At 42.1% G+C, this 23371-nt stretch overlaps 1 protein-coding gene across 1 annotated transcript in view; it reads right to left on the bottom strand.

Moving 5' to 3' along the window:
- The window catches only part of FANCD2 (FA complementation group D2), a 51167-nt gene that overhangs the window by 23912 nt on the left and 3884 nt on the right, over positions 1–23371 (bottom strand). The window contains exons 5-22 of the mRNA XM_050712777.1: positions 22213–22276; positions 19768–19820; positions 17191–17269; positions 16338–16462; positions 15427–15514; positions 14353–14457; positions 13082–13182; positions 12474–12582; positions 11687–11722; positions 11215–11358; positions 9983–10117; positions 8395–8526; positions 6583–6690; positions 4648–4757; positions 3196–3256; positions 2538–2663; positions 1147–1220; positions 906–1046 (exon numbers count right to left, since the gene is read on the bottom strand). Of these exons, the coding sequence (XP_050568734.1) occupies positions 906–1046; positions 1147–1220; positions 2538–2663; positions 3196–3256; positions 4648–4757; positions 6583–6690; positions 8395–8526; positions 9983–10117; positions 11215–11358; positions 11687–11722; positions 12474–12582; positions 13082–13182; positions 14353–14457; positions 15427–15514; positions 16338–16462; positions 17191–17269; positions 19768–19820; positions 22213–22276 (1791 nt within the window). The remainder of the gene's footprint in view (positions 1–905; positions 1047–1146; positions 1221–2537; positions 2664–3195; positions 3257–4647; positions 4758–6582; positions 6691–8394; positions 8527–9982; positions 10118–11214; positions 11359–11686; positions 11723–12473; positions 12583–13081; positions 13183–14352; positions 14458–15426; positions 15515–16337; positions 16463–17190; positions 17270–19767; positions 19821–22212; positions 22277–23371) is intronic.

Here is a 23371-nt window from a genome sequence, read left to right as displayed (position 1 = left end):
AATCAAAGTCGAATAGTTCAGGAGGAACTACAAGAATTTGTGCAAAAGACAGCTGTGAGCACTAGAGAAACCTCCCTGAATGTTTTCTAGCATGCTACTGCTCACATTGTAAGTGAGGAAAATTAACACATTTTTTTCCCATCAATGCATATAAGGTAGCTATATTTCTTTTTATTTGGTATAAAGTAATCATGTATTTTTTAAGCACAAATACAATCTCAACAAAATCTTCTGACCCTAAATTATGCAAGACATAAAGCTGATCGTTAGAAAAAAAAAAAAAACAACTTTTATTATTTTTAACTTTGATGTCCCATTGTTTAATAAGATGTTTTATTTCCTGCATGCTTCCTGTTTTATTCTCTAAGGACAAAGCCTTTGTTTCTCATACAAATTTTACTTGTGGTGGCATGTTTGTGGTTTTGCTGTGAAGCAGAAGTCCATGTTGTCAAAGTGCAACTGAAGGGTGAGAACCAATTGTGTACTCTTGACACACACTAACTACTTGCTGACTCCCTTTGAGACTCAACGCTCAAAATATGAATTTTGCCCAAATGGATGGAGTTGCCTATCCATCTTGGTACGGCCTTCAATATCACAATGATGCTGGAATAAAGAGCTATGATTCTCAGATGATAGATGGGAAACAAGGTAGATGCAATATGACTTACTCAACATCACCTAAACAGTCTGAGCCAGAACAGACTGCCAGTTCCCCAGCACGTGCTTATGCCTCTAGACCTATCTGACCCATGTCTACCAGCAAGGGAAGGAAACGAACACTGGAAACTGGTAAATCTGATGTCCAGCTCCTAATCAAGCACTTGGGCAGGCAGGGCTGGACACGAAATGAAAATACAATTCCTTTAAATGTAGAATGATTGCAAAGGTAAGCGCCACAGTACCTCTTACTTGGGTTATTCATTCCATCAGTGACCCTGCCAAGCTCACTCTGTGACACCAAAGGTAAGAGGTTAATAGCAATTGCTCCCTGACTTTCATCTTCATCGAGATTATACAAGGACTTCACCGGGAACAAGAACGAACTGCAAGGAAAGGCAGACAAACTCAGTTAAAAGGATCACCACACTGACAAAGTTGTCAGTGACAGAAACGTTACAAATACTTAGCCTGTGCTCAGCATACCCGGTCACTGTGGGGCTGAGATCCACCACAAAGTCACTGGGAAAGTCCTCCACCAGACTCTTCCCAAACTCCTCCTGTTAAGAAAGGAAAAAGCTGCTCAACAAATGGGCTCAGCAAAGAAAGCTGAGACAGCAGCAGTGGAAAATGCAAAAGATAAGGCCAAGCAAAAACACCCTGGAACAATCACCGCAGTGAAACTACCGCCTGCAAGGAGAGCTAAAGCCTAACTTTAGAGAGACAGCCAGGAAACATTACCAAGCATGCACAATCAATTTCTTCCCTGCTCTTTCGATGTGGGCTCGTCTAACAGCTCCCCACTGCTGCAGAGAGGCAGAGCAGCTGGCTGGAAGGGCCATGGGAAGTTGCCTGTCCTGAGAACCCAAGGTCAGGATGAAATGGCTATAAAGAGCTGGCAACATTTTATTTCACATAATGTATCCCACATACTTCAGGTGCTTACATGGGTAGCAACAGTTAAGGGAGAAATAAGGCAACAGGTGTGACAGAGACCGGACAGACAATGAAAAGACCAAAAAATGTCTGCACAAATGTTGGAAGAACTGAGTCATCACCCTTGCTAGGAAAAGGGAGAAACTCTCCATCCTTTGCTTTTCCTCTGTGGAACCCTCAGCTGGATCTCATGAGAGTGGCTTTTCCAGCTCTAGGTGCAAGGCTGTTTAGGGTGACTGTCAGCAGCTCACAGTCCCCTGATCATCTTCCCCTGTTCTAAAACACAGTTCTGCTTCTCCACAAGAGCAAAGGTCTCTTTATGGCACCACGAACGATCAATTCCACAACAGCTTTCATGCTCTCCTGGGCCCCAGAATGATTTCCTAGTCCCCTGGCTGGCACAGCACACATGTAAAAACATCTCCAGCAAGAAGAAAGAGCATTGGCCTTCACAAACCTCTTCCTATTACCATAAATCTTCACTGTGGCTCCTACAAGTTCTTAGATATCAGACAGCCTTAGCTTTTTGACTAGAAGCCAATTTCAATACAAAGTTTAAGGTTCTTTCAAGTTCTACCTTTATCTAGGGATTTCAAAAGCCTACTCCAAAATGTCATTTCATTTCCTTTAAAAGGCTTCCCCTCCTCCTGCTGTTACATGAAAGTTCACATAAAGGAAGCTGTTAAAGCATAACGAGGAATTTACCACAATCAAAACAACAACAAAAAAAAACACAAGAAAACAAAAACAAACAAACAAAACCAGAAAGAGGTGAAAGGATTTTGTATCTCTTACAGGAACCTTAGGCATGCCTCAGACAAAAACAGTTCTCAGACTGGAGTGAAATCCTCAAAATGATTTTGTCCTGCTCATGTTTGAAAAACATCCTGCTTTTGAAGAATACATTTAAGTGATTAAATTCAAAAAACTCTGCAACATACCAGGAGCTGCAGGTCCAAATTTCCCTTCTGCTTCTCAATCAAATTGGCAAGTTCATCGTAGTAGAGTGCCAAGACTTCCGGTGTTTGCTCACAGCAGAAGCCTACAAGGTCCAGCAATGTAGAAAGCTGAAAGGAGAGAACAGTCTTCAGAATGTTTTTTTGTTGTTTGTTTTTTTTTAAAGGACAACTCAAACTTTTACCTTAACTCCTTCTTGTTTTTACATTAATTTACTCTGAGGTATATCCAAAGATTCAGCTCTAGGTTAACAGCCCGTGGTGACTGGTCTTACAGACATGCAGTTTTAAGAAGAAGCATGGGTCTTTCACGGAGCTGGGACTGTTCCACCACGGAATAACACAAAAGAGATTGTCCTGTTTCTTTCTTTTTTGTCTGAAATAATGTCTGGACAGAAGACTTTCACTAGATGGCTGTAGTACTGCTTGAATGCTTCTTAATACAGCCCTTCATTTCTCCAAAACCAATTTCAATAGATTTTGGCTCTGTAGTTGATACACAAGCCTCCCACGCCCAGTAAAGCTGACTGTCAGACACACATCCTGCTTTACCTAAGACTGCGTCTCCAGTCACATCTTCTTGCTGACCGTGTCCTCCCTCTCGCCCATACTGCCCCAGTATGCACCCATTCTTGGCACCCACCTGTCCATCACGCTCGAAGTTCGGCTCAGGTCTCTCCAATAAACCAGCATCTCCTTCATTTCTGAAAGCAATTGATAACCTTGCATTTGTTGCACAACATTTAAGAGATGGCAAAATCCATCACACACGTTAACTCTCTCCAGAAAATGAAGAATTATGCATGGAAAGAAGACATGCTTTGGACATCATTAGGAAAAAACCTGCTGCTGTTTGGCACCTTTGGGACAAGACTCAACGTCTTCTTCAAGGAAATGCTTTCTCTAACCTGAGACCTCTAGCCATCTCCTCTTCTGAAGGCCATGGAGCCTCTCCTTACATGAGCCTAATATCTGCAGCTGGACATTATGCCAGCTACTCAAATTCCTGCTGCTTATTTGCAGGGCTCAGAAGGGCAGTTTTTTCTCTGATAGAGGCTTTAGAGTCTGTCTTCTTCAATCAGTTTCTTAAGAAATCAGACAGGAAGTCAGTAAGGTACACAAAGATCCAATTACAAGGGTATTTCTCAAGTGGCAGCAGACAGATTTTCTCCAGGATCTTGGGTCAGAGTTGGAGAGGGAAGGAATTTCTCTGTAAGTCAAACAAACAACTTCCCTGGGGATTTAATCCTTTTTCTGAGGCACAAACCACGGTCCACCTGCTGGGGTCACCTGTGTGCATTTTACCCGGCAAATTCACTGCTACTGCAGGTTCCTTGATGCACTGTTGACTTTTTGCCTGCAGTCTGTATTTGAGGATTTTCTAAGCCTGTTCTTGAAATAACCATTTCAGCATCTCCTGCTTAGACTTAAACCAGTGCCTCTAAATTAGCAAGTCTGATGTCAGTGCTATGGGAGCAACCATAAGAAAGTCTGGTAACTCAGGGCCCAGAGCTAAGACAGGCTTTTCATGCAATAATCAGCAAAAGCATTCCATTAAGAAGTCATGCTTCCCAACACCACTCAAATATCTGTTTTCCAAGCCCTTTAATCTTTGTCACAGCTCTTACTGGGAGTTTGTCTTGTTTATCAATGCTAATTATAAATTATTTATATAGTACATTAGAGATTGTCACACCAATGCCCAGCACAGCAGTAATTTTTCTTCTTCCTTCTCCTTTAGATTTCCCTGTATTCAAACAGTGCACATTAAGCTATTCAACCTTAGCGCCAGATGCTGATCTGCAGTCAGTACACCACAGCGTTTTCTTTTTTCCAAGCACTAGATCTTGCTGGTGCTAGTCAAGGCCTCCATGAATACGCACTAACAAGAAATTCAGGATGCCTTCAAGATTTGCAGCGGAGATTTAAACAGGTTGCAACACCAAATGCCGCAATTTGCAGAAAAGATTTCTAAGTTATTGGATTTGACCAAGATGTGCATGAGCTAGAAGACAATTGCTCTCCCTCACCTTCTTTGTCCCACTCCAGGTTGTCTTAAAGCATGGTAAATTCACCTTTGTACATTTCTTCTCACCTTTTCAATGCCACACTGCCTATCATGGTAACGGCACCAATAATCCCCATTTGTTTGTGGTTGGGAACAGTGCTGGAGAGCCATTTCCTGATCACCATGTGCATATCATCCTAAAAAGACAGACACAGCCTATGTCACCACAGAGATACTTATGTGCATCATTCAGATCTATCAGCATCTTCACCTAATGTCATCTCCAAAGGCTGCACAGAAATGGTTTACTGGGATTGCAGTGTCGTAGGAGGAACGTACAGCCTGTAATTTCCTTTATTATGAGCATACTGGTCAAAACTCCAGGTAAGGCTGCAAAAAGGATTAATAGTGATTTGCTTTGGGTTTGCTCTAGTTACTATACTGAACGTGTCCAGATTTCATCTATAATTAATCGAAGAATATATATTGAAAAAAGAAAAAATAGATGGTCTTCACACACGTTGCAGCTGCATAGCTGCCCTCTGAAACACTGCCAGCTGCAGGAGGCTCAGGGATAGAGCAGTTCTTGGGGGAAGGTCCACAGAGAGTTCGAGGAAACAGCACACCAGACACCTGGGATTGAGGCATTCGTCCAGCCGCCTCCCTTGTCCCCTGGGAAAGCACGCCTGCACAGCTGTAAAGGCTTCTCTGCAGCAGCTCCATGACCACACAGCAGGTCTCAACACAGCATGCTCTATTTTAACAGTTGTGTCAAAGCAGCTGATCAACTGCACTTTCCCAAAACAGGCACGAACACCTTGGAAGAATTCTGGACTACTAATGATAGACTTAAGAGGTCTCCTGACAATGAAAGCACACAGAATCCCTGTTCTGACGAGGAGCACTCTCAGACTGGAACTGAGTATGGGAGACAACTCAGAAGCAGTTTCATAAAACCAGCAAAGATCTCACAGGCCACCAAAAAATTTTGTGCAATCAGAACAGCCCTGGTTGTCTTGATGCTTATTAACTGCCCCTGCTGGTTCTGCAAAGGAGGGGTTCGGCCCATACAGAGATGCTCAGTATGCAAAAGCTGTAGTCTTGAGACAGAGGAGATGAAGACTTAAGGTGCAACTTATGCAAAGAACCAGTGCCAACAAGATCAAACTGGTAGCAGAGAAACGGGGAGTCCATGGCTATGCCATCTTTTCTTGACCTTCACTTGGCAAGATGCCTCTGGAATGACCTGTGCAGCGCTGGTGCAAATGGGTCCAAATTCAGACAGAGGTACCTGACATCACCACTGTTATGCTGCAAGGGAGTCATACAAGGTATCCTCTGTAAAACGAATACGAACTTAGACAGAAGAGGGTTCACAGAATTGCAGAGTTGTAGGGGTTGGAAGGGACCTCGAGAGATCATCGAGTCCAACCCCCCCGCCAAAGCAGGTTCTTAAAAGGTTTGATAGCTTCTTTTGTGCCTCTTGTATAAACACATGAGGTATGAACATTAACCACCTGAATTAAGATGAGTGCCTTGGGGAAAGAAGCTGAACTGTGCTTTCTGAATGCTTCCAAATGAACGAGAAACAAAGCTTGAGAAAGAGGCTCCAAATTTACACTTCTGCACATCTTCAAGGTTCAGCTAGATAAAGCCACAGGCAACCTGATCTCATGCTGGCGACAGTCCCACTGGGAAGTTAGATCAGAGACTGACATCAGTCCCCTTCCACCAACATTTCTACCAACTCTACCTTTCTTAGATATGAGAGAAGAGGGCATTTCCAGGAAAGATACAGCCTCTGTATTTCCTTGCTATCATTGCTATACAGGATAGGAAAGACTGGAGCCGCGACCTAGTCTGCAACAGGTTGTGGAGAACACAGTCTTAAGCTGAAGGACATCTTGACACCAACTGCTGTTTATAAACGAGGCCACTATTTGTGCAATATAACCACTAGAATTTAGCCTAGCCAAAGGACCAAAGCACAGCTGAACTCCTTTTCGTTGTGTCCCTCCTTACCTGAATATAGCTTCCCTCCTGCCTCTGGCTGAATGCTAATGTGCTGAGAATGTAGAAAAGCTTCCGGATCTGGCACGGATTCAGTTTCTGTGTAGAGTCTAAAATGGTCTGTAAGAGAGAAGCCACAAACCAGCTCAGATATATCAAGAAGGCCTTTCCAGATTCCAGTCGCAGGGAAGCAGATTAACTTTGCCATTTTTGTACAGGTATGAAAAATCTACATTCAAATGAACTAAACATAAATGCAGAGCTATTGCTCTGGCCTTAAATATTACAGTCCACTCTATCAGAAGCTGCATGGGAAGAACAAGCTGGCTACTACAAGCATTTTGGGAGTGCTCCAATCCCATTAGCGACAGCTGTTTTAGCTTCTATTACATATTTCTTCACAGCGTTCAAAGTATTTGACACAATGAACATGATTTTTTTTTTGCTAATATTTCCAACACAAGCACTGTAATAGCCAAACCTTTAACAATTTAGGGGTAAGTCTTCTGTGCTGATTGGCATCCTCACCTATTTCTTCTTCTAGTGCTTCGGTGAAAATAGTCAAGCCATTTTCCAGAGCAATGCTGGCTTTTTTCTAACACTGACAAGACATTTTGCTAACATTATTTTTCTCCTAGAACTAGTCAACCTCGAGCAGGATTTAGAACCAGGTGTTGAATTTGACAAGGATGACAGCAGGATTATATAACTGCTTTTTGCCACCCCCAAGAAAATTCACCCAGTTTCAACATTAAAAAATAGCAATTAGGAGAGAAAATTTGTGCTAGGATCTGTACGTTCTCTCTGTGCAGGAGAGGCTCCAGCTCTGTGTGAAACATGCCAGGCATCTGCTGCTCTACAGATCTTTTTACAGGTAAATGGCTACTGTCTCAACCACCTAGGTGGTGCATGTCAAACGTGGCACGCTGCAGGTCCTTAGGGTCTAGCTAGAGCATTTATTAATGCCTTTCACATACAAGCTTTGGTAATGCATTGAAGATTGGCCCACAGAAACCATAATCTGTCACTAATCTGCCAGGACAAGAACATGCAAACAAGGTCAGGTGTGAGCAAGTGCTCCCCACCAGGTCAGGTGTGAGCAAGTGCTCCCCACCACACTTGGACACTTTCATCTGTGGTGATGTTAAGTTTAGGAACCCTGTAGTTTAGAGTACCTGAAAGGTACGGGGTATGTGCATTCCCCCACTACTTGTCCAAGGAAAGTATTGCTATGTGCTTGTCTTGCTGTTTTGCTCTCCACTCAATCTCCCCTTTTACTACCTCTGGAATTAGGCAACGGGGCAGGTCTGACCCCGCTTGTCATTCTTCTGAGTCAAGAACCCATCTTGTTTCCTCCCCATTGAATCCTTTCTTCTTTTCAGTTTTAGGACATAAATCTTTTCCCATCCTTGCCAGGAGTTTTGTTTGTTCAAACTAATTCTGTCAGTCCTTCAATGTGGCAGAAGAAGCAGTCCACAAATGAAACAGGTTTTTGCCAGGTATTTGGAAGAGCTGATGTTAACAAAGACAGACCCCCATATCATTTTTCACCTGCAATGTATGTGTTCTCCATTTACAGGTAACTTTTCTTCTTCTTCTTCTATCCCAACACAGATGTTCAAAGAAAAACAGTCCAATCTTTCAGCTCACCCTTCCATAACAGATTCCTTTTCATTCTGACCACTGCATTTCTCAGAACAGATAGCTTTACAAATATGGGTTGTTCCATTAAGGCTATTTCTGAGAAGTACTGACCCATTCTGGATTTGGGGCGAAGTACCGTAAGGGTCTTGAAATGTAGGATGCCCGCAGAAATAAACATACCTTCACAAAGGTGGCATAGCGCATCAGCAGGGATGTGTGCACAATCACCAAATCAGTGAGAACATCCAGAGCAATATCCAATTCTGCTTCGTTTCCACTGCACACGTGAGTCACCAAAGCACTCACAACCTCCTGTGGAAACACCCACCAGAGAAACCGCAATGAAATATCAGCAGAAAAATGTCTGTCCTGTTCTGCTCATATGAAATATATTGATCAAGTACAGATAGTAACCTTGAAACTCAACCATATTATTCCAACTCCCCTCTCAGTTTGCTTTTTAATTCCCACTATCCACAATACAGGCTCTTTCAGCCTGAGTTTTATTCAGTTCTAAAAGCTTCCATGACTTCATAAAGCTTTTCTTCACCAATCTTTTCCTGCCTGCTTGCTAACATTCCTGCAGCTTCTTCTGTTTGCTACTATCACATAAGATTAAGAAAAACCCATACAATTTTCATAGGCACACAGAATGTTGCACCTTACCCAGGAAGACATCACCTCTAACTACAGCATTTCCAGTGGCTCAACCCTCGTTACCAACAGCAGCTCAAAACAGATGTTTTTGTTTCAAAAATCTTTTTATTTGCCTTACTTCAACTGGCTTCTAGACATTGGTCTCTCTCCAACCCAATCTGCTGTCTGGGGCTCTGGGTCTTTCCTATGTCACTAATTGTCAATACAGCCATCCTCTTTTGAAATTTGTAATATCTCAAAATATTACTAAACTCCCTAACTTGCTGCAAACAGCACTGCATGTCTTCACATTTCAAGTTTTTCTCAGTAGCTTATTTTTTAAATTTGCAATACCGAGTAATACAGGTGCAATGTTGGAAACAGCCCTAATTATAAATAAACTGTGCCAAAAAAGTGCAAATACATTCAAAAGCTCGTGCAGAGCTGTTTTCAGACCCCAAACTTTCTGATGTAAGCACGGGTGTCGGAACTCATAAACGAAGTCTGGCCTGCAATTATTTCCGAATATGCAGGAGTCCAAGTTGGTCAGAGCTCTGAGGGGAAGCTGTGTAAACTTTTTCATCACAGTAAGTTCTCCAAGGAAAGTGTTTCAATACAAACTACAACAATGGCTTTTTTAAATAGAAGAGGCTCAAAGTGATTAAATAAGACAGAAGAGAAATAAGGATTTATGAACAAATCTCTTCTGTGACTCTGAGGTCCAGCCTTGGCTTTCAGGCTACAGCTCAGTCAACTTGTGTGCTTTCTGAATTGAAAAACAAACAAACAAACAAACAAACAACAACAAAAAACAACCAAAAGCACAGTCCCCTCTGCTCCACAAGTATTTTTCATTCTGTCACCTCTGAAGCCTGCCAGTTTGCTCCTGGCTCCTCTTAGGGCTTTCTGCGCTCAAGTCACTTGAGTAAGGCTCTGGTAGCTCCAAGACCATCACAGTGATCTTTTACTGCAATGGTTTTCCATCTTCTGCTTGGCTTACTCTACAGCCTAGACCTCTCTCAAAGGCTTCAAACTGCCTCAAATCCCCTCCCCTCTGAAGGACCAGGACATACGTTCCAGAACAAAGTGTGAACAAGCACAAATAAAACAAATGCTATCCATCACACTGTACCTGCTGGCAGTAAGAGTCAAAGACTGCAAAAGCTTGTTTGTACATGCAGCTGCCAAAGGAGACTATGGCTGGGTGTGCAGCATGCAGAAATGTCTGAGCAAGTACTAGGATTGAAGGGAAGAAGTCTCTGATAACCTGAAAAACAGAAATACAGACATCGTTAGACAGCAGATTGCTGCTGCATTTTCAACTCTCAGGTCTCTAAAGAGATGCTATAGCTCATCCCGAAAGCTTTGTCTAGTTTAGTAAGTGCTTTCCTGCCTTCTCTTGTTGTCCTGTCTAGCACAAATGAGCAACAAGAGCAGATGAGGCACACCAAAATGGGTTTCTCCAACCTTCTCCACACAAAGAATTTACGGATTGGTTAAGCCAATCTGCAAAGCTGCAGAGTTCTCAGCGGTATATCCCTTATCAGTGACAGCACAGAAGTCACTTTATACACCACTAAATAAAAGCCCCAGGACAGAAACGATACTGGCACCACTTTAACAGAAGGACTCTGCCACAGCAAGATTTTCAGAAAACTCTAAGTTACCTTTTAAACTTAGATAAATCATTCAAAGCCCCTCTAAACAAGCTCTTATTTACAAATGAAGGGGAAGGATGTTAAACGAAAATTGAATTCAAGTCACTTATATTCAGAATAGATGTTTTCACTTAAGGCATTAATAGTTTAATTTATTTTAAATTCACAACAGTGTTTTTCACCTGCTCCCCCACATCTACAAGAAGCACTGTATCAGTTTTTAGTTTTCTCTTCACTTTTGCAGATCTGTTCTCAGTTTTTCAGATCTTTCAGATCTGAAAACTCTTCTCAATTTTTCAGATATTTTCAGTTTTCTCATAGCATTATCCAAACATATGCCTATATATATATACACATATCTAGACCTAGAAAATACTGCACTCAAAAAACTGTGTATGTAAAGATAGGAACTTATAAAAGTACTGTGGGAGACAACAGCATGTCAGGAACATGCAGTAGAGATCTTGGGCTTAGACCACATAAAGGCTGAGAGGTTTTGCACCAAAATAAAGGAACTCTGATCTCTAAAATAACAAACAAAACCAGACCATTACAACAAAGGACATGTGCCTTGGAAGACTGATCGGTGACCAAAAGAAACCTCAGGAGTAAGCATACATAATGCAGTCCAGGGTTAAATCATCATCTGACAAGATATTTGACGGATAAAGGAGTAAAGGTGTCCCGGTGCAGAATCAGCACTGACCATTGAATGATTCTGGAAGGCATTCTGCATCAGCTGCTCTGGCATGCAGCCCAGCCGAATTTTGCTCCTCAGTACCCTCTCAGCTTGCTTCCTGTTCTTGGTGTTGGTAGAATGGATTAGCAGCAAAACTATCAGATCCAGAACCTTTTTGAGGAAATAAGCACCGATCATTATGCTGAAAAGATATGAAACAGTCCAGACAACTATGAAGTCAAAACTAAGAAGAAAATCAAGAGCTCAAAAAACTCCCAAGAGCCACAGCTATAGAAAACTCATCAGCCCCACAAGACAAATTCAAAGCAGGTTAATTCTGTTCCCTGACATTTAGAAGGGATGAACTAAGAGTTACAATGAAAATGGATGTCTGTTATAGTAGCAACAGGTCAAATACCAATAGAACCTCCCATGCAACATCATTTGCAGTTTCTGCTTCAGTTAGAAAAATCTCCCAGAATTTACTCAGAAGTATTACCTTATGGTCAGACACAGATGTGGTGTTCTCAATAGCCTAAGAGCAAAACACAAGAATGCTGTTACATTAAAGTACAATACTGTATTTCAAAACCATGAATGTTACTTGGAGTCAAATCAAAAAAGGCAGACACCAAAAGAAATACTGCTCACAGATTTCTCTTCTCTACAACAGGACAGCTATCAAAGCCAGCAAACTGGATCTTGCAAACAGCACAGAATCCAGAAGGCACTCAAAAAATGGGCATGAAAATTCAGCACGGACATTGTCAAAAGACGACAAACACACACACACAAACCTAAGGTACCGAGCAATCAAAGGCTGAGAACAAGTTTCATGGTTTACAACGAGCCACAATGCCAGCCAATACAGATATCCTGATAGATATTTTCAAGCACCTTAAAGCTTCATAAAATTCATTCTCAGCAGATGGGTAAACATTTTTGCTCTCTAGCTGACTGAAAAAAAGCTAAGACTTTTTCTTCAAAATTCTCTTGTGAACACGTAGAATCAGGTTTACTATGCACTTCAAGGTCTGGGGTCTATACAGTGGAGCCTAGTGGCCAGCTTGCAAGCACTGGGAAATCAGTAACTGAAGAAGGAAGCAGACTCCTAAAAAAGCACTCCTGATTTGGAACAAAATTAAATCTGTGTCGGTAAAATGATGGGCTAACATTTGTCTTTTGATGTCACATTTTTTTGATGTCACATTTGATTAGAAGAAAGCTCAGGCTCAACCTACAGGTTGAATTTTATCAGGAAACAAGGGCCAAAGCACACAACTTACCTTAATCCAAGCTTCAGAGACATCTTTCTGAAATCTTACAGCTAGCTTTATCACATCAAAAAGTAGCTTCACACAATTCTGGCTGGTGGTTACTTGGCTCGTGGAAGAACTGTAAATGATCAGAAAGACTCAGCCTCTGTAAATACTGTAGTAAAAGGAACAAGGCAGCTACCAGCAATGGCAGTTATGTAAAATTATGTTATGTAAAGTTATGTTATTCTCTGGAGGGAATGTTCTGGCGAGGACAGGGAGTTTCAGGAGAGGGTAGAAGTGGAGATCGCAGGACCAGTCTAAGACATACTGGAAGGAAGTTAAAACAGGTGAACTGGCAGCAATATCATCACTAACGGAGCCATGTACCCCATGTACGTGCCATGGATGCCACGACAGTCATTTCTCAAAAGGTACTATAAAAATGGCAGGGGAAGCTGGCTGGGCAAGGACTGACAAGTGTGTTGCACTAATACCAAGCAGGAAGGAATACGGGTGTCAGCACCTTTACTTAAGATAAATTAGGCTCATGCATGCCTCAGAGACCAGATAAAGAAGAGCTGAAGTCACCTTGTCCCATCTCACCTCTGCAGAATCACGTAAATATGCTCAAGTACCTGGTTTGAACTTGGCTTTTAAGCTTCTTCTGGGACCCTAGGATCTGAAGTGGCAGAACACATGATGACAGATCCAAGCTCTGACGAAGATCAGAAATCACCTGTAGAACACAAATCACTCTAATACATGAGGGAGAAACAGAAAAGGCTAAGGGAAAGAAAAAATCTCACAGAATAACCCTAGAATTACAAATCAAAACTCATATATTTGTTAAGATTCCTAAGCTTTTAGTTATGCTCAACTTTTCTTTTTAAACACTTAAAAAGTGAAAGCACTTCATTCTTCATCATCATGTTACAATGTAACGCATGCATGCATGCATGCAGAAAGCAGGAGAGGATTTCTTAACAGCTACTACATGAAATTCCCATCTATTTATGCTATAAGCTGCTGTGAATTAATTTTATCCTGTTTAGCAGCAGAGCAAGATATGAGACAGCCATAGAAATGCTGGGGCATGTGAATTCACCAGTTTGACTGTTGTCAAATAGTCAGTGCTGTGCTGTGGGTCAGCACAGACTCGGTTGCACGTTATAGGTATAACTGTTTTCAGTGCTTTCGCTGAAAGATTAGGGCAGATCACAATCCACATCTGCCTTAAGCTGAGGCTTCCTCAAAGGATGAAAAAAAAAAAAAGCATTGTTCAATAGTTCAGCAAGGCTGGCTTAACAAAACAAATGGTTTGTTTCAAAAAATATCCTGAGCATGTTTCCTTTGATAAAGTGACTCTCAAAACCAAAAGATTCTTACATGTGAAAATGAAAACAGCCCTCTAAACAGGAGAATCACTACTTTGGGAATGTTTCTAGAACAGTCTTTAGAGCAGAACTCAGTGGAGGAAACAAGAAAATTACCAAGTTGCAATCCCAGGTCTGTTGGATACTTCAGGATTTTAGAACCCTTAAAAGGTCTGTACAATGAAAATTCTTAGATAAAATTCAAAGGCTTAAAGTTGCCACAAACAGCTCTTCAGTTTAGGAGCTTAACTCAGCATAATTTCACTACTTTCAGTTCTTTAAAGTGTTCAACACTGAAAAATAAATAAATGCAAATTCTAAAACCAAATGAGAAAAATCTGCAACGGCCAGCAAAAAGGAGGAGGTTTCAATTCTCATGCCTGAAAGCATAACCAAATCCACGTCAAAGGACAGATAGTTTCTACATGTGCTTTCATCCTTGGCAATTTTAAAAATTGTACTTGAAAATATATTATAAAGCTTATAATATATTATAAAACTTATCGGTCTTTAGTACAGAGAAAATGCTGTACCTCTACTGCATTAGCAGCCTTGACGTTATGGAGGATGAATTTTACCACCACAGGCAAATCTTCCAGTTTTACAGAAGGTACAATGGTCATGGCAGACTGCTGCACCTGAGGGGAGAGCAATGCTGGATCACAGCTCTTAGACTCTGGTTCACAGATACACAGATTAAGTCGGTGGGAAGGGATCGTTTGAGGTTTCTCCTGCGGCCTTCTGCTCAGAGCAGGAATATTGCCAGTACTAGATCAGGCTGACCTTGACTTTGCTAGCTGAGTTTTGAAGATCTCCAGGGTTGGAGGACAACCTCCACCAGCTGCCCCTCACTGCCATCTCTTTACGTAGTTGCTGCAGACCCCAAACCATTTTCCAGACGTCCAACCTGAACCTCCCAGACTGTAATTTGTTGCCTCTGCCACTTAACGTATCACCTGGCACTGCCAAGCAGAGATTGGCTCCATCATTTTTAAATGGCTTTCAAAAGAAGAAAGCATGGAAGAATCTAGCACGTTACACAGCACTAGCCTTTGGGGACTACGAAAAGTAGTATTTAATGCACTCAAATGAACCAGTGTTATTCTATTCATTAGAATCCTGACTGAAAGCATAACAATCCAGCATATCCAGAAGACTCAAGGCACATGATCTCTTTTGCTTTGGCCAAGAAAAACTATGGTCATATGATGATGCAGTCACCAGCCTGCCTTTACTTAGAATACAGCAGTCTAGTCTGGTCACTGTACCTCAAAAAAAGAAATAGTGACAATAAGTGGGTTTAAGATGGGTGGTAAATGTTCACTGCAGCAAGGCAAAGTGCTTTTGCATTTTCTAAAACAGACTTGTCTGAAACTTTTGAATGGATACTGTAACAGCCAGAGTATGCTTGTCAACGAATCCCTCATGAATGTTTCCAAAGATATTTTTAGTTTCCAAGACTCCTTTCCAATTCCAGCTAGCTCAGAACTTTTGAAGGCCTACAGAAGTCATATATAGCAAAATATTTTGAATGACCAAACAGCTCTTGCTGTTATATCGCTCTGCAGGGGCTAGATTCTGTTTGACCATTCAGTAGAAGCACCTACCTCAGCAAGGAGTTCCGCATCAAGATCCAAACGAGAAAGAGCATCCAGAATCGGAACCGTCAGCCGTCTGCCCTCTTTTAGTAAGCAGCTGATATGCAAGAAAAAAGAAAATAAATTATCTTAAGAGAACCATGTAATGGGAACACAAAGTACAAGGAATAGGATGTAGCAGGGGTACAACCAGGGGTAGGCTGAAATAACAAACACCAGAGTGAAAAGATAATTAGCACTGGCATGAATGTAAGTGAACTGTGTAATGACCAGAACTAGAAACATGGATGTGTACAATTAAATATAGGCTAAGGCTACCAAAAAAAGAAATTATTGTGTAAAATGAATACACCATAAAAAAGACAGATATAAGGGCTAGCTTAATGCGATGCTCCCTGGGCGGATATCTACTGGTCTAAGGTCATCCTGTTCTTCGGGTCAGGAAAAATGCTTGAGAAAAGTATATAAAAGAGCTAGAAGGTTCTGCTTCACGAACAGGTTTATTTTGTTGTGTGTTGTGGTTTTTTAATTAATAAAAGCAATGCTGACCCTTATCGTGGCAGAATCCAAAACAAATCCAAAGATGCCGATAGTAATAACCAAGTGACTAATCACAGCAGAAGTAATGAGCGCTTAACTGGAATCTACCTGCGCTGTACCCATGTACTCAAGAATTTAATAATTATTTTTTTTTAGATAAAGACACTTCTGGAGCATTTAGACATCTCTTTAAGAGCATAACAGCACACATCCTAAGCCAGTGCTGGTTGTCCTTGAATGTTACCATTAAGAGAAACAACTATTGTGCTGCTTTAGTCACTCCTGATACAAACTACATTCACACATGATTTTTTTCTTCTGTTAAGAGCAAGAAAAAGGGAGGAGAGGGAAGAGGGGGGGGGGTGTGGAATCAGCTGTACCCAAGCTCTCTAGCAACTTCACTTTGCTGGGAATCCTCCAGGATCTCAGGTAAACTGGTGATAATATCATGCTGAATTGGTACAGGAGACACACTAAGCATCTGCATTAACTTCTTGACGAGATCCTACAGGAAAAGGAACACTCGTAAAGTGCATGTTCATTAGAATGGCAACAATACTACGCATGAAAGATCACTCAGGAAGTTATTTGCCTGGATTTATGCTAACTGTCCCTTAACTCATTGTCCCGTTGAAGCAGGGAATCATTGCATAGACTTTTAGGAAAAACAGCATTTTACAGGTAGGATATGACTATCTTGCTGAGCAAAGCAAACTGGGAAACCCAACAGCAAGCTTCCCAGAGTCAGGTCTTGATTCAGGTCATTCTGCAACTCTCCTTAGGAACAGCCCTCCAGGACAAAGTAACTCACAGAGACTGCTGACTTAGAAAGGGAAAGAAGGAAAGAACCATCAAAGCCAGAACAGAGAATTCATCCCCAGATGCTCGCAAGTATCCAGTACCTCATGTTAAAAGTAAACAGGAGGGGACTGTAACTTCTGTAACTTCCTGTTAGGGACTGCTTTAAAATGGAGTCACCCATGTGGATACATATGTACAGATACAAATTTATGAAAAAGGACACTTAGAACAAGACAAGAAGAAAATAAAATGGGATGTCCAAAAGTCACCGAATAAAAGAACACAAACAAGAATTAAATCCCATCTCCCCTTCAGGATGTGAATAAGGAAACATCTGTTCTCATTAGCATCAAAACTGATCTCATCCCACCTGAGAGGTGTTACAGAAGTTGACTGGAGAAACACGCAGGTGTTTGTGCCATCAGTACCCACCTGGCTGTCACGAAGACTATCAAGCCACTTAAACTGGTTGACAATGAGCCGGGGAAAATTTGTTCCAAATGTACCCACACTAAAAGAGCAGAAGTGAAACACGGGTTAGTCAGATCCACAGACAGACTCAAAGGTTTTGCTGCTGGTCAGCAAGACCATGAGATGCAATTCGTATTAGCCAGCTATCAAAACCACAGTGTGAAAATATCATTAACACCTCTGGAGCTTTTAGCACCATGAAGGAAGAACCCCACTTCTTACTTGCTGGACACACAAATCAGGGATACTGTCAGCATGTTTTAATACACTATCAGCAACACCCTAATTACAGCACAAAAACCAAAACATGCCATATGACCTCACTTCAGGTCTCCTGTTCTGCCATACGTGTGGCTACGCTACCTTAGCCTAAACCTCCTTTTGAGCCTGGTATCCTCATCCCCAGCTGCTGTTGGTATTAGATGCATTTGGACAAGTTTTGAGCACCAGAGGATGCACAGGGCCATCTTTTCTCAGAGTTTCCACTCAGCCTCCAACAATACACAGCTTAGTAAATTCCCAAGGCAGAAGGCTCTACACTCTGCAACACCGAAACTGCAAGGTAATTATACATTCAGGTATATAACTTAAGGTAATTAGGTATATTACCTAAGTTAATTATCTGAAAAAGTACTTCTGCTTAAGTTTGCTGCCTTGCATAGTTAGAAACATGGGTTAAACTTTCCTCAGCTACCTTTTCTAAATCCTTCTTGCTTTCACAGATTTTTATTATTTATTTATTTTTTTAAATCTTTCTTGCTTTCACTTGCTTTTCTGTCCTCTCTCTGCTTGTCAGGCAGGTAGAACTCTATTTTACTTACAATATTTTTCCCTACTTATATGGAAATTATTCTACTATATTTTCCTTTCTGGCACTTCTGAAAGGCTGCCACATTCAAAATGTGATTGTGCCATGCATTTACAGTGATGCGCCACTTTCCATTTTGTTCCCAATTCCTTTTCTAATATTGCTGTTCTGACTAATGCTGAGCATTAAACGTATACTCAAAATGAAAAAAAAAGAACTACCTATACAGGATGTCTTTCCCCAATGACAATACTGAGTTAGCCACTGTATTTACACAATCAGGATTATTTTCAGTCTGATTTTCTAAGAAAACAAGGCTCATAGAGATGCACTGAGGCATCCTCCCTCACCTGTAACTTCTGGTCACACTGGTCTATGTATTAATGAATTGGCTGTTCCAAACAGCACGGACAAACCCAAGTTGCCCCCACCCTTCCTACAGTAGGCTAATAAATTACATTTGCTCTGTCCAGGCATCAGTTGACATTAAACCTGTAGAGGTCTACGCTTTTATGTCAGATTTGGGTGAAATTGGCCGGCCAGTCCACGTGTGGGTACAGTTCAGCTTTAACGAATGCTCTTTCTTGTCCCATACTTGAACAAAAAACTTCTATTGCTCTTCACAATCAGTTTTAGATTAGATTATCTTGAAAATTTGTTACCATAGGCTGTTACTTCACTCTTCCCTTTTTCATTTACAAACATGCTGAACAACCCAGATCTCCAAGGGACTGTCCTAAAAACCTTCTTGTACTGCAAAATGGATTTCTTTCTACTTTTTTGTTTCCATTTTTAACTGGTCGTTAACGCATGGAAAAAAACTTCACTCTTCATACAGCTCGATAAGAAACAAGTGTAACAACATCCCTTCTGAAGTCAGTAAGAGTTTTTTAATAAAAAGGGTTCACAGCACAATTAACAGCTTATCATTTTTACAACCAAGATTCTTTAGAGCTCTTGAGTGAAAACAATTCAGTCCTTGTCACTGTTTGTGTTAAACCCTCCTCTAACAAGATTTCATTGAGGGACAGCTTCTCAGGCTCTGTACAGCATTTGTATCCTGCTCGATACTCAACGCTGAACAAATACCGTACAAGGAATAGCATCAGCTTCTTATCCCCTGACCTGCTCCACTAACTCTGCAGCAAGCTTTCTGCCTCCAGAGCAACTGAAAAAGAACTTAATTGTTCAAATCTCTCCTGTGCTGTGCCTCAAGATCTCCCAGTCTGCTGTGATGTTCTACATTCAAAAAAAAAAAAAAAAACAGCAAATACTTTTTCTGTTTTCCTTGTTTAAACAAGGACTGCATTTTTAAGAGGGTCTATTTGCATCTAACAGCCACTTAAAACACTGTCAGTCACTTTCATCCTTTTTAAATACTGGGACACTCTACTGAAATACTTCCAGAGTTTGCACCAGTAGCTAAAAAAACCATAATGAATCGTGAGGTATGCCTGTATTTAAGCTTCTATTAGCTTGTTTTCTGCTATGTGCATCTGCAATATAAAAGGCATGGTACCTCACAAATAATTTTACACATGTATGAATAAACAAACAAACAAACAACAACAAAGCAGTGCGGACATCCATTTATATATTTTTTAAAGTGTTTTTTTTTTTTTAGGTAGATCCTTTTAGGTAAGTTTGAAATTACGGTCGAAGTCAAACAGCTGGTAATCGTTCAAAAGAAGAAATTTCATTTCAAGTTAGAGGGAAAAGTCTATACTCACACATCAAAAAAGAATTCAGGGATCTTTTCCAACAACAGCGTTGTGACAGCAGGCTAGAAGGAAGGCAAAAAGACAACATTAGGATGATGATTTACTGCTTGTGCTGTGGCACTGCCATCAAAACTAACTTTTCACAAAAGCTGAAATACACAGGGAATAGAAGACTCAAAAGAACAAAGAAAAGCATTTCCTGTAAAAGAAATCTCTTCCCTGTTGCCAGAGAGGAGATGCACAGCCTGCAAGGTGAAAAGCACAGGGCAAGCTATACACGTAATTTAACAGAAGCAAACCATGTGGGCAGAACTTGCAGTTCCTCTGGGCCAAACTCTGTCAGACCCATCTGAGTTGTTTTTCACCACACAAGAATCTAAAGCATCAACTTTATTCAGATTTGAAAACTACCTACATGATCTCACCATTTCCCTTGCAAGTCTGATTCTTTTTTCCCCCCTTTAATCCTGGCCCAAATGCAATTCTAAAAAAAAAAAAAAGTATTTAAAATAAGAACTTTGAAAAAACATTTAATTATAAGAGGATTTAAATCCACAGCTGTTCTCAGGTTTCTCATGCCTTCGTGAGATATGTCACCTTCAGCTCCATATACGTGTTGATGCAACTTGTATCCAACTTAATAGAACTTGTTATCACCAGCAATGCTTTGCAAAAACAACTATTCACTATTTAACAACAACTACTAAGTACTATTTAAGTACCACCGCAGCACATTTTGCTTCACGTGTGTGGTTCTTTTATGGGAGACGAGTACCAGCTCCCAGGAAGGCAGGAGAACAGGAGCTTTGATTGCACTGTAGGGCGAAAGGAGTTGTCTTTGGAGCCACATATGGGAAAGGAAAAGACAGAAGGGGATGAAAAGAGAACCATGTCTTATTGCCTGGACATTTCTTGCACAAGGACAGTCTGTATGTTCACTTTCCCCTTCCTTGCCCCAGGACAAGGCAGAGGAAGAGAAGACGAGCAAATACCCGTTGTCCTTTTCCTCTTCCACAACTGCCATTAGCAGCTGCAGGAAGGGGAGATGACTGATACAAGAGGTGAGTGAACTGAGCTCAAGGAACAAGGAAATATTGGGAGGGCCTCTGTCCTTTCACATGGGTTGGTTCCTTGTAAGGCTTGTTCAGGGCTGCAATTTAATTATCGAAAAATTTGGGTTAGAAGGGAAATTTGGAGTTCTCTGGTCCGAATCTCTGCTTAAAACTCCATCATCATTAGATCACATTGCTCAGTGTCTCGTCCATTTTTAAACACCTCCAAGATTTAAGTACATTCTCCACAGTGGAAGTGGTTAAATTCTCTCAGAATGTCCCATCTTTAACTTGACTGTCATCTCTCATCCTGCCCCAGCCCACCTTTGAGAAGACTCTCTCTGTTTTCTCTACACCATGCAACTGGATAGCTGCAGATAGCCAAGACCTCCCCTAACTTTCTCAAGACTGAACAAGGAAAGTTCCCGCTGTCTCTTCTGACATGCCGTGTGCTGCAGGCCCTAAGCATCTTTGTGTCCCTCAAGAAACAAGAAATTATAAAATCGTTTAGGTTAGACAAGACCTCTAAGATCATCAATCTAACCATTAACCTAGCACCGCCAAGTCTACCACTAAAGCACGTCCCTGAGCACCACATCTACATGTCTTAAATAGGTGCCTCAACCGCTTCCCTGGGCAGCCTGTTCCCATGCCACACAACCCCTTCTGTGAAGAATTTTTTCCTAATATCCAACTTAAACCTCCCCTTGTGCAACTTGAGGCCATTTCTTCTTGTCCCACTGCTTCTTGCAAAGAGACTGACCCCCACCCTGCTACAACCTCCTCTGAGGTAGCTGGAGAGAGCAGTAAGGTCTCCCCGAGCCTCCTTTTCCCTGTGCTCCATAACTTCAGTTCCCTCAGTCGCTCCTCATAAGACTTGCTTTCTAGACCCTTCACCAGCTTTATTGCCCTTCTCTGGACATGTTCCAGCACTTCAATGTCTTTCTTGTAGTGAGGGGCCCGAAGCTGAACACAGCATTTGAGGTGCAGCCTCACCAGAGCAGAGCACAGGGGGATGATCACATCCCTGGCTCTGCTGGCTGCACTATTCCTGACCCAAGCCAGGGTGCCGTTGGCCTTCTTGGCCACTTGGGCACACTGCTGGCTCGTGTCCAGCAGGCTCTCAACCAATACCCACAGGGCCCTTTCCTCCAGGCAGCTTTCCAGCCACTCTGCCCCCAGCCTGGAGCATTGCACGGGGTTGTCGTGGCCCAAGCGCAGGACCCGGCCCTTGGCCTTGTGGAGGCTCATACAGTTGGCCTCGGCCCGTTGATAACAGATGTTCTTCCAGATGCAGCCTCCTCTGCCTCACCACCAGTTCTGCTCATCCTCTACTTACATAAACAAAAGGATCCCGAAATAAATCAACACCACTGTAAAGAGAAAACTAAGGTGTACATACCTGTAAGATATTAATTCCAAGAAGCAGTTTTATGAGGCTTTCACAATACGAGTGCACCAAAGTCCTGCAAGATGAGATTCCACAGTTGTAGTAAAAACAGGAGGAGAGCAAAGTAACTCTTTCCAGTACTTTTAAAAAACAAACAAAAAAAACAACACATACAATGACTTCCTTTATATACCAAAGGCAGCCCCCAAAACAGTACATAATACAGCAGGAGTGTTAGTAAATAGTCATGAGTAGACAACTGCAAGGAAATTACACTTCCAAGACTTCTAAGAGAATTCTTTTAGAAGTGAAATATGAAAATTAATGGCTAGGTTTTAACATCTTTCAATCCTAATTGTCTGTACTGGGTTTCCGTGGCAAGGTTTTGGTAGGGCGGGCTGCAGGGGTGGCCCCTGTGAGAAGCGTCCAGCAGCTGCCCCACGTCAGACAAGGGCCAGTTTCAGCTGGCTCCAAAGGGACCCACTGCTGCCCAGAGCCGAGCCAGCGGCGATGTTGTTTGCGCCTCTGTGAGAGCAGATTTAGGAAAGGGGGGAAAAAAAAAACCTACTGTGCAGTAGATCTGGGGGGAGCTGCCGCCCGTGGGGGACCCGTGCTGGAGCAGTTTGCTCCTGGGGGATGGACCCCGCGGTACGGAGCCGTGTGGGAGCAGGTCTTGAAGAGCTGCTGCCTGTGGGCAGCCCCCGCGGGCTCAGTTCGGGCAGGACGGCATCCCGTGGGAGGGACCCCACGGGGAGCAGGGGCAGAGAGGGACCGTGAAATAGCAGCGCAGACGCAGTGTCAGGGACTGACCGCAGCCCCCATTTCCCCTTCCCCTGTGCCGCTTCGGGGGAGGAGGTGGAAGAGGGTGGATGGGGGGAGGTATTTTTAGTTTGCTTGTAGTTTCTCACTGCTCTAGCTTGTTAGTAATAGGTAATAAATTACATTAATCTCCCTATGCTGAGCCTGTTTTGCCCATGACAATAATTGTTGAGTGATGTCCCCGTCCTTATCTCAACCCTTGAGCCCTTTTCATCATATTTTCTCCCCCTTTCCCTTTGAGGAGGGGGAGTGAGAGAGCAGCTGTGGTGGAGCTCAGCTGCCCGGCTGAGTAAAACCACCACACCATCTCGTATTTATATTTTCTGAGTGAGAACATAAAATATTTTAAAAT

Source organism: Cygnus atratus, chromosome 10 (assembly GCF_013377495.2).
Source record: "Cygnus atratus isolate AKBS03 ecotype Queensland, Australia chromosome 10, CAtr_DNAZoo_HiC_assembly, whole genome shotgun sequence".
NCBI classification, from domain to species: domain Eukaryota; kingdom Metazoa; phylum Chordata; class Aves; order Anseriformes; family Anatidae; genus Cygnus; species Cygnus atratus.
This window is presented reverse-complemented; position numbering and strand designations above follow the sequence as displayed.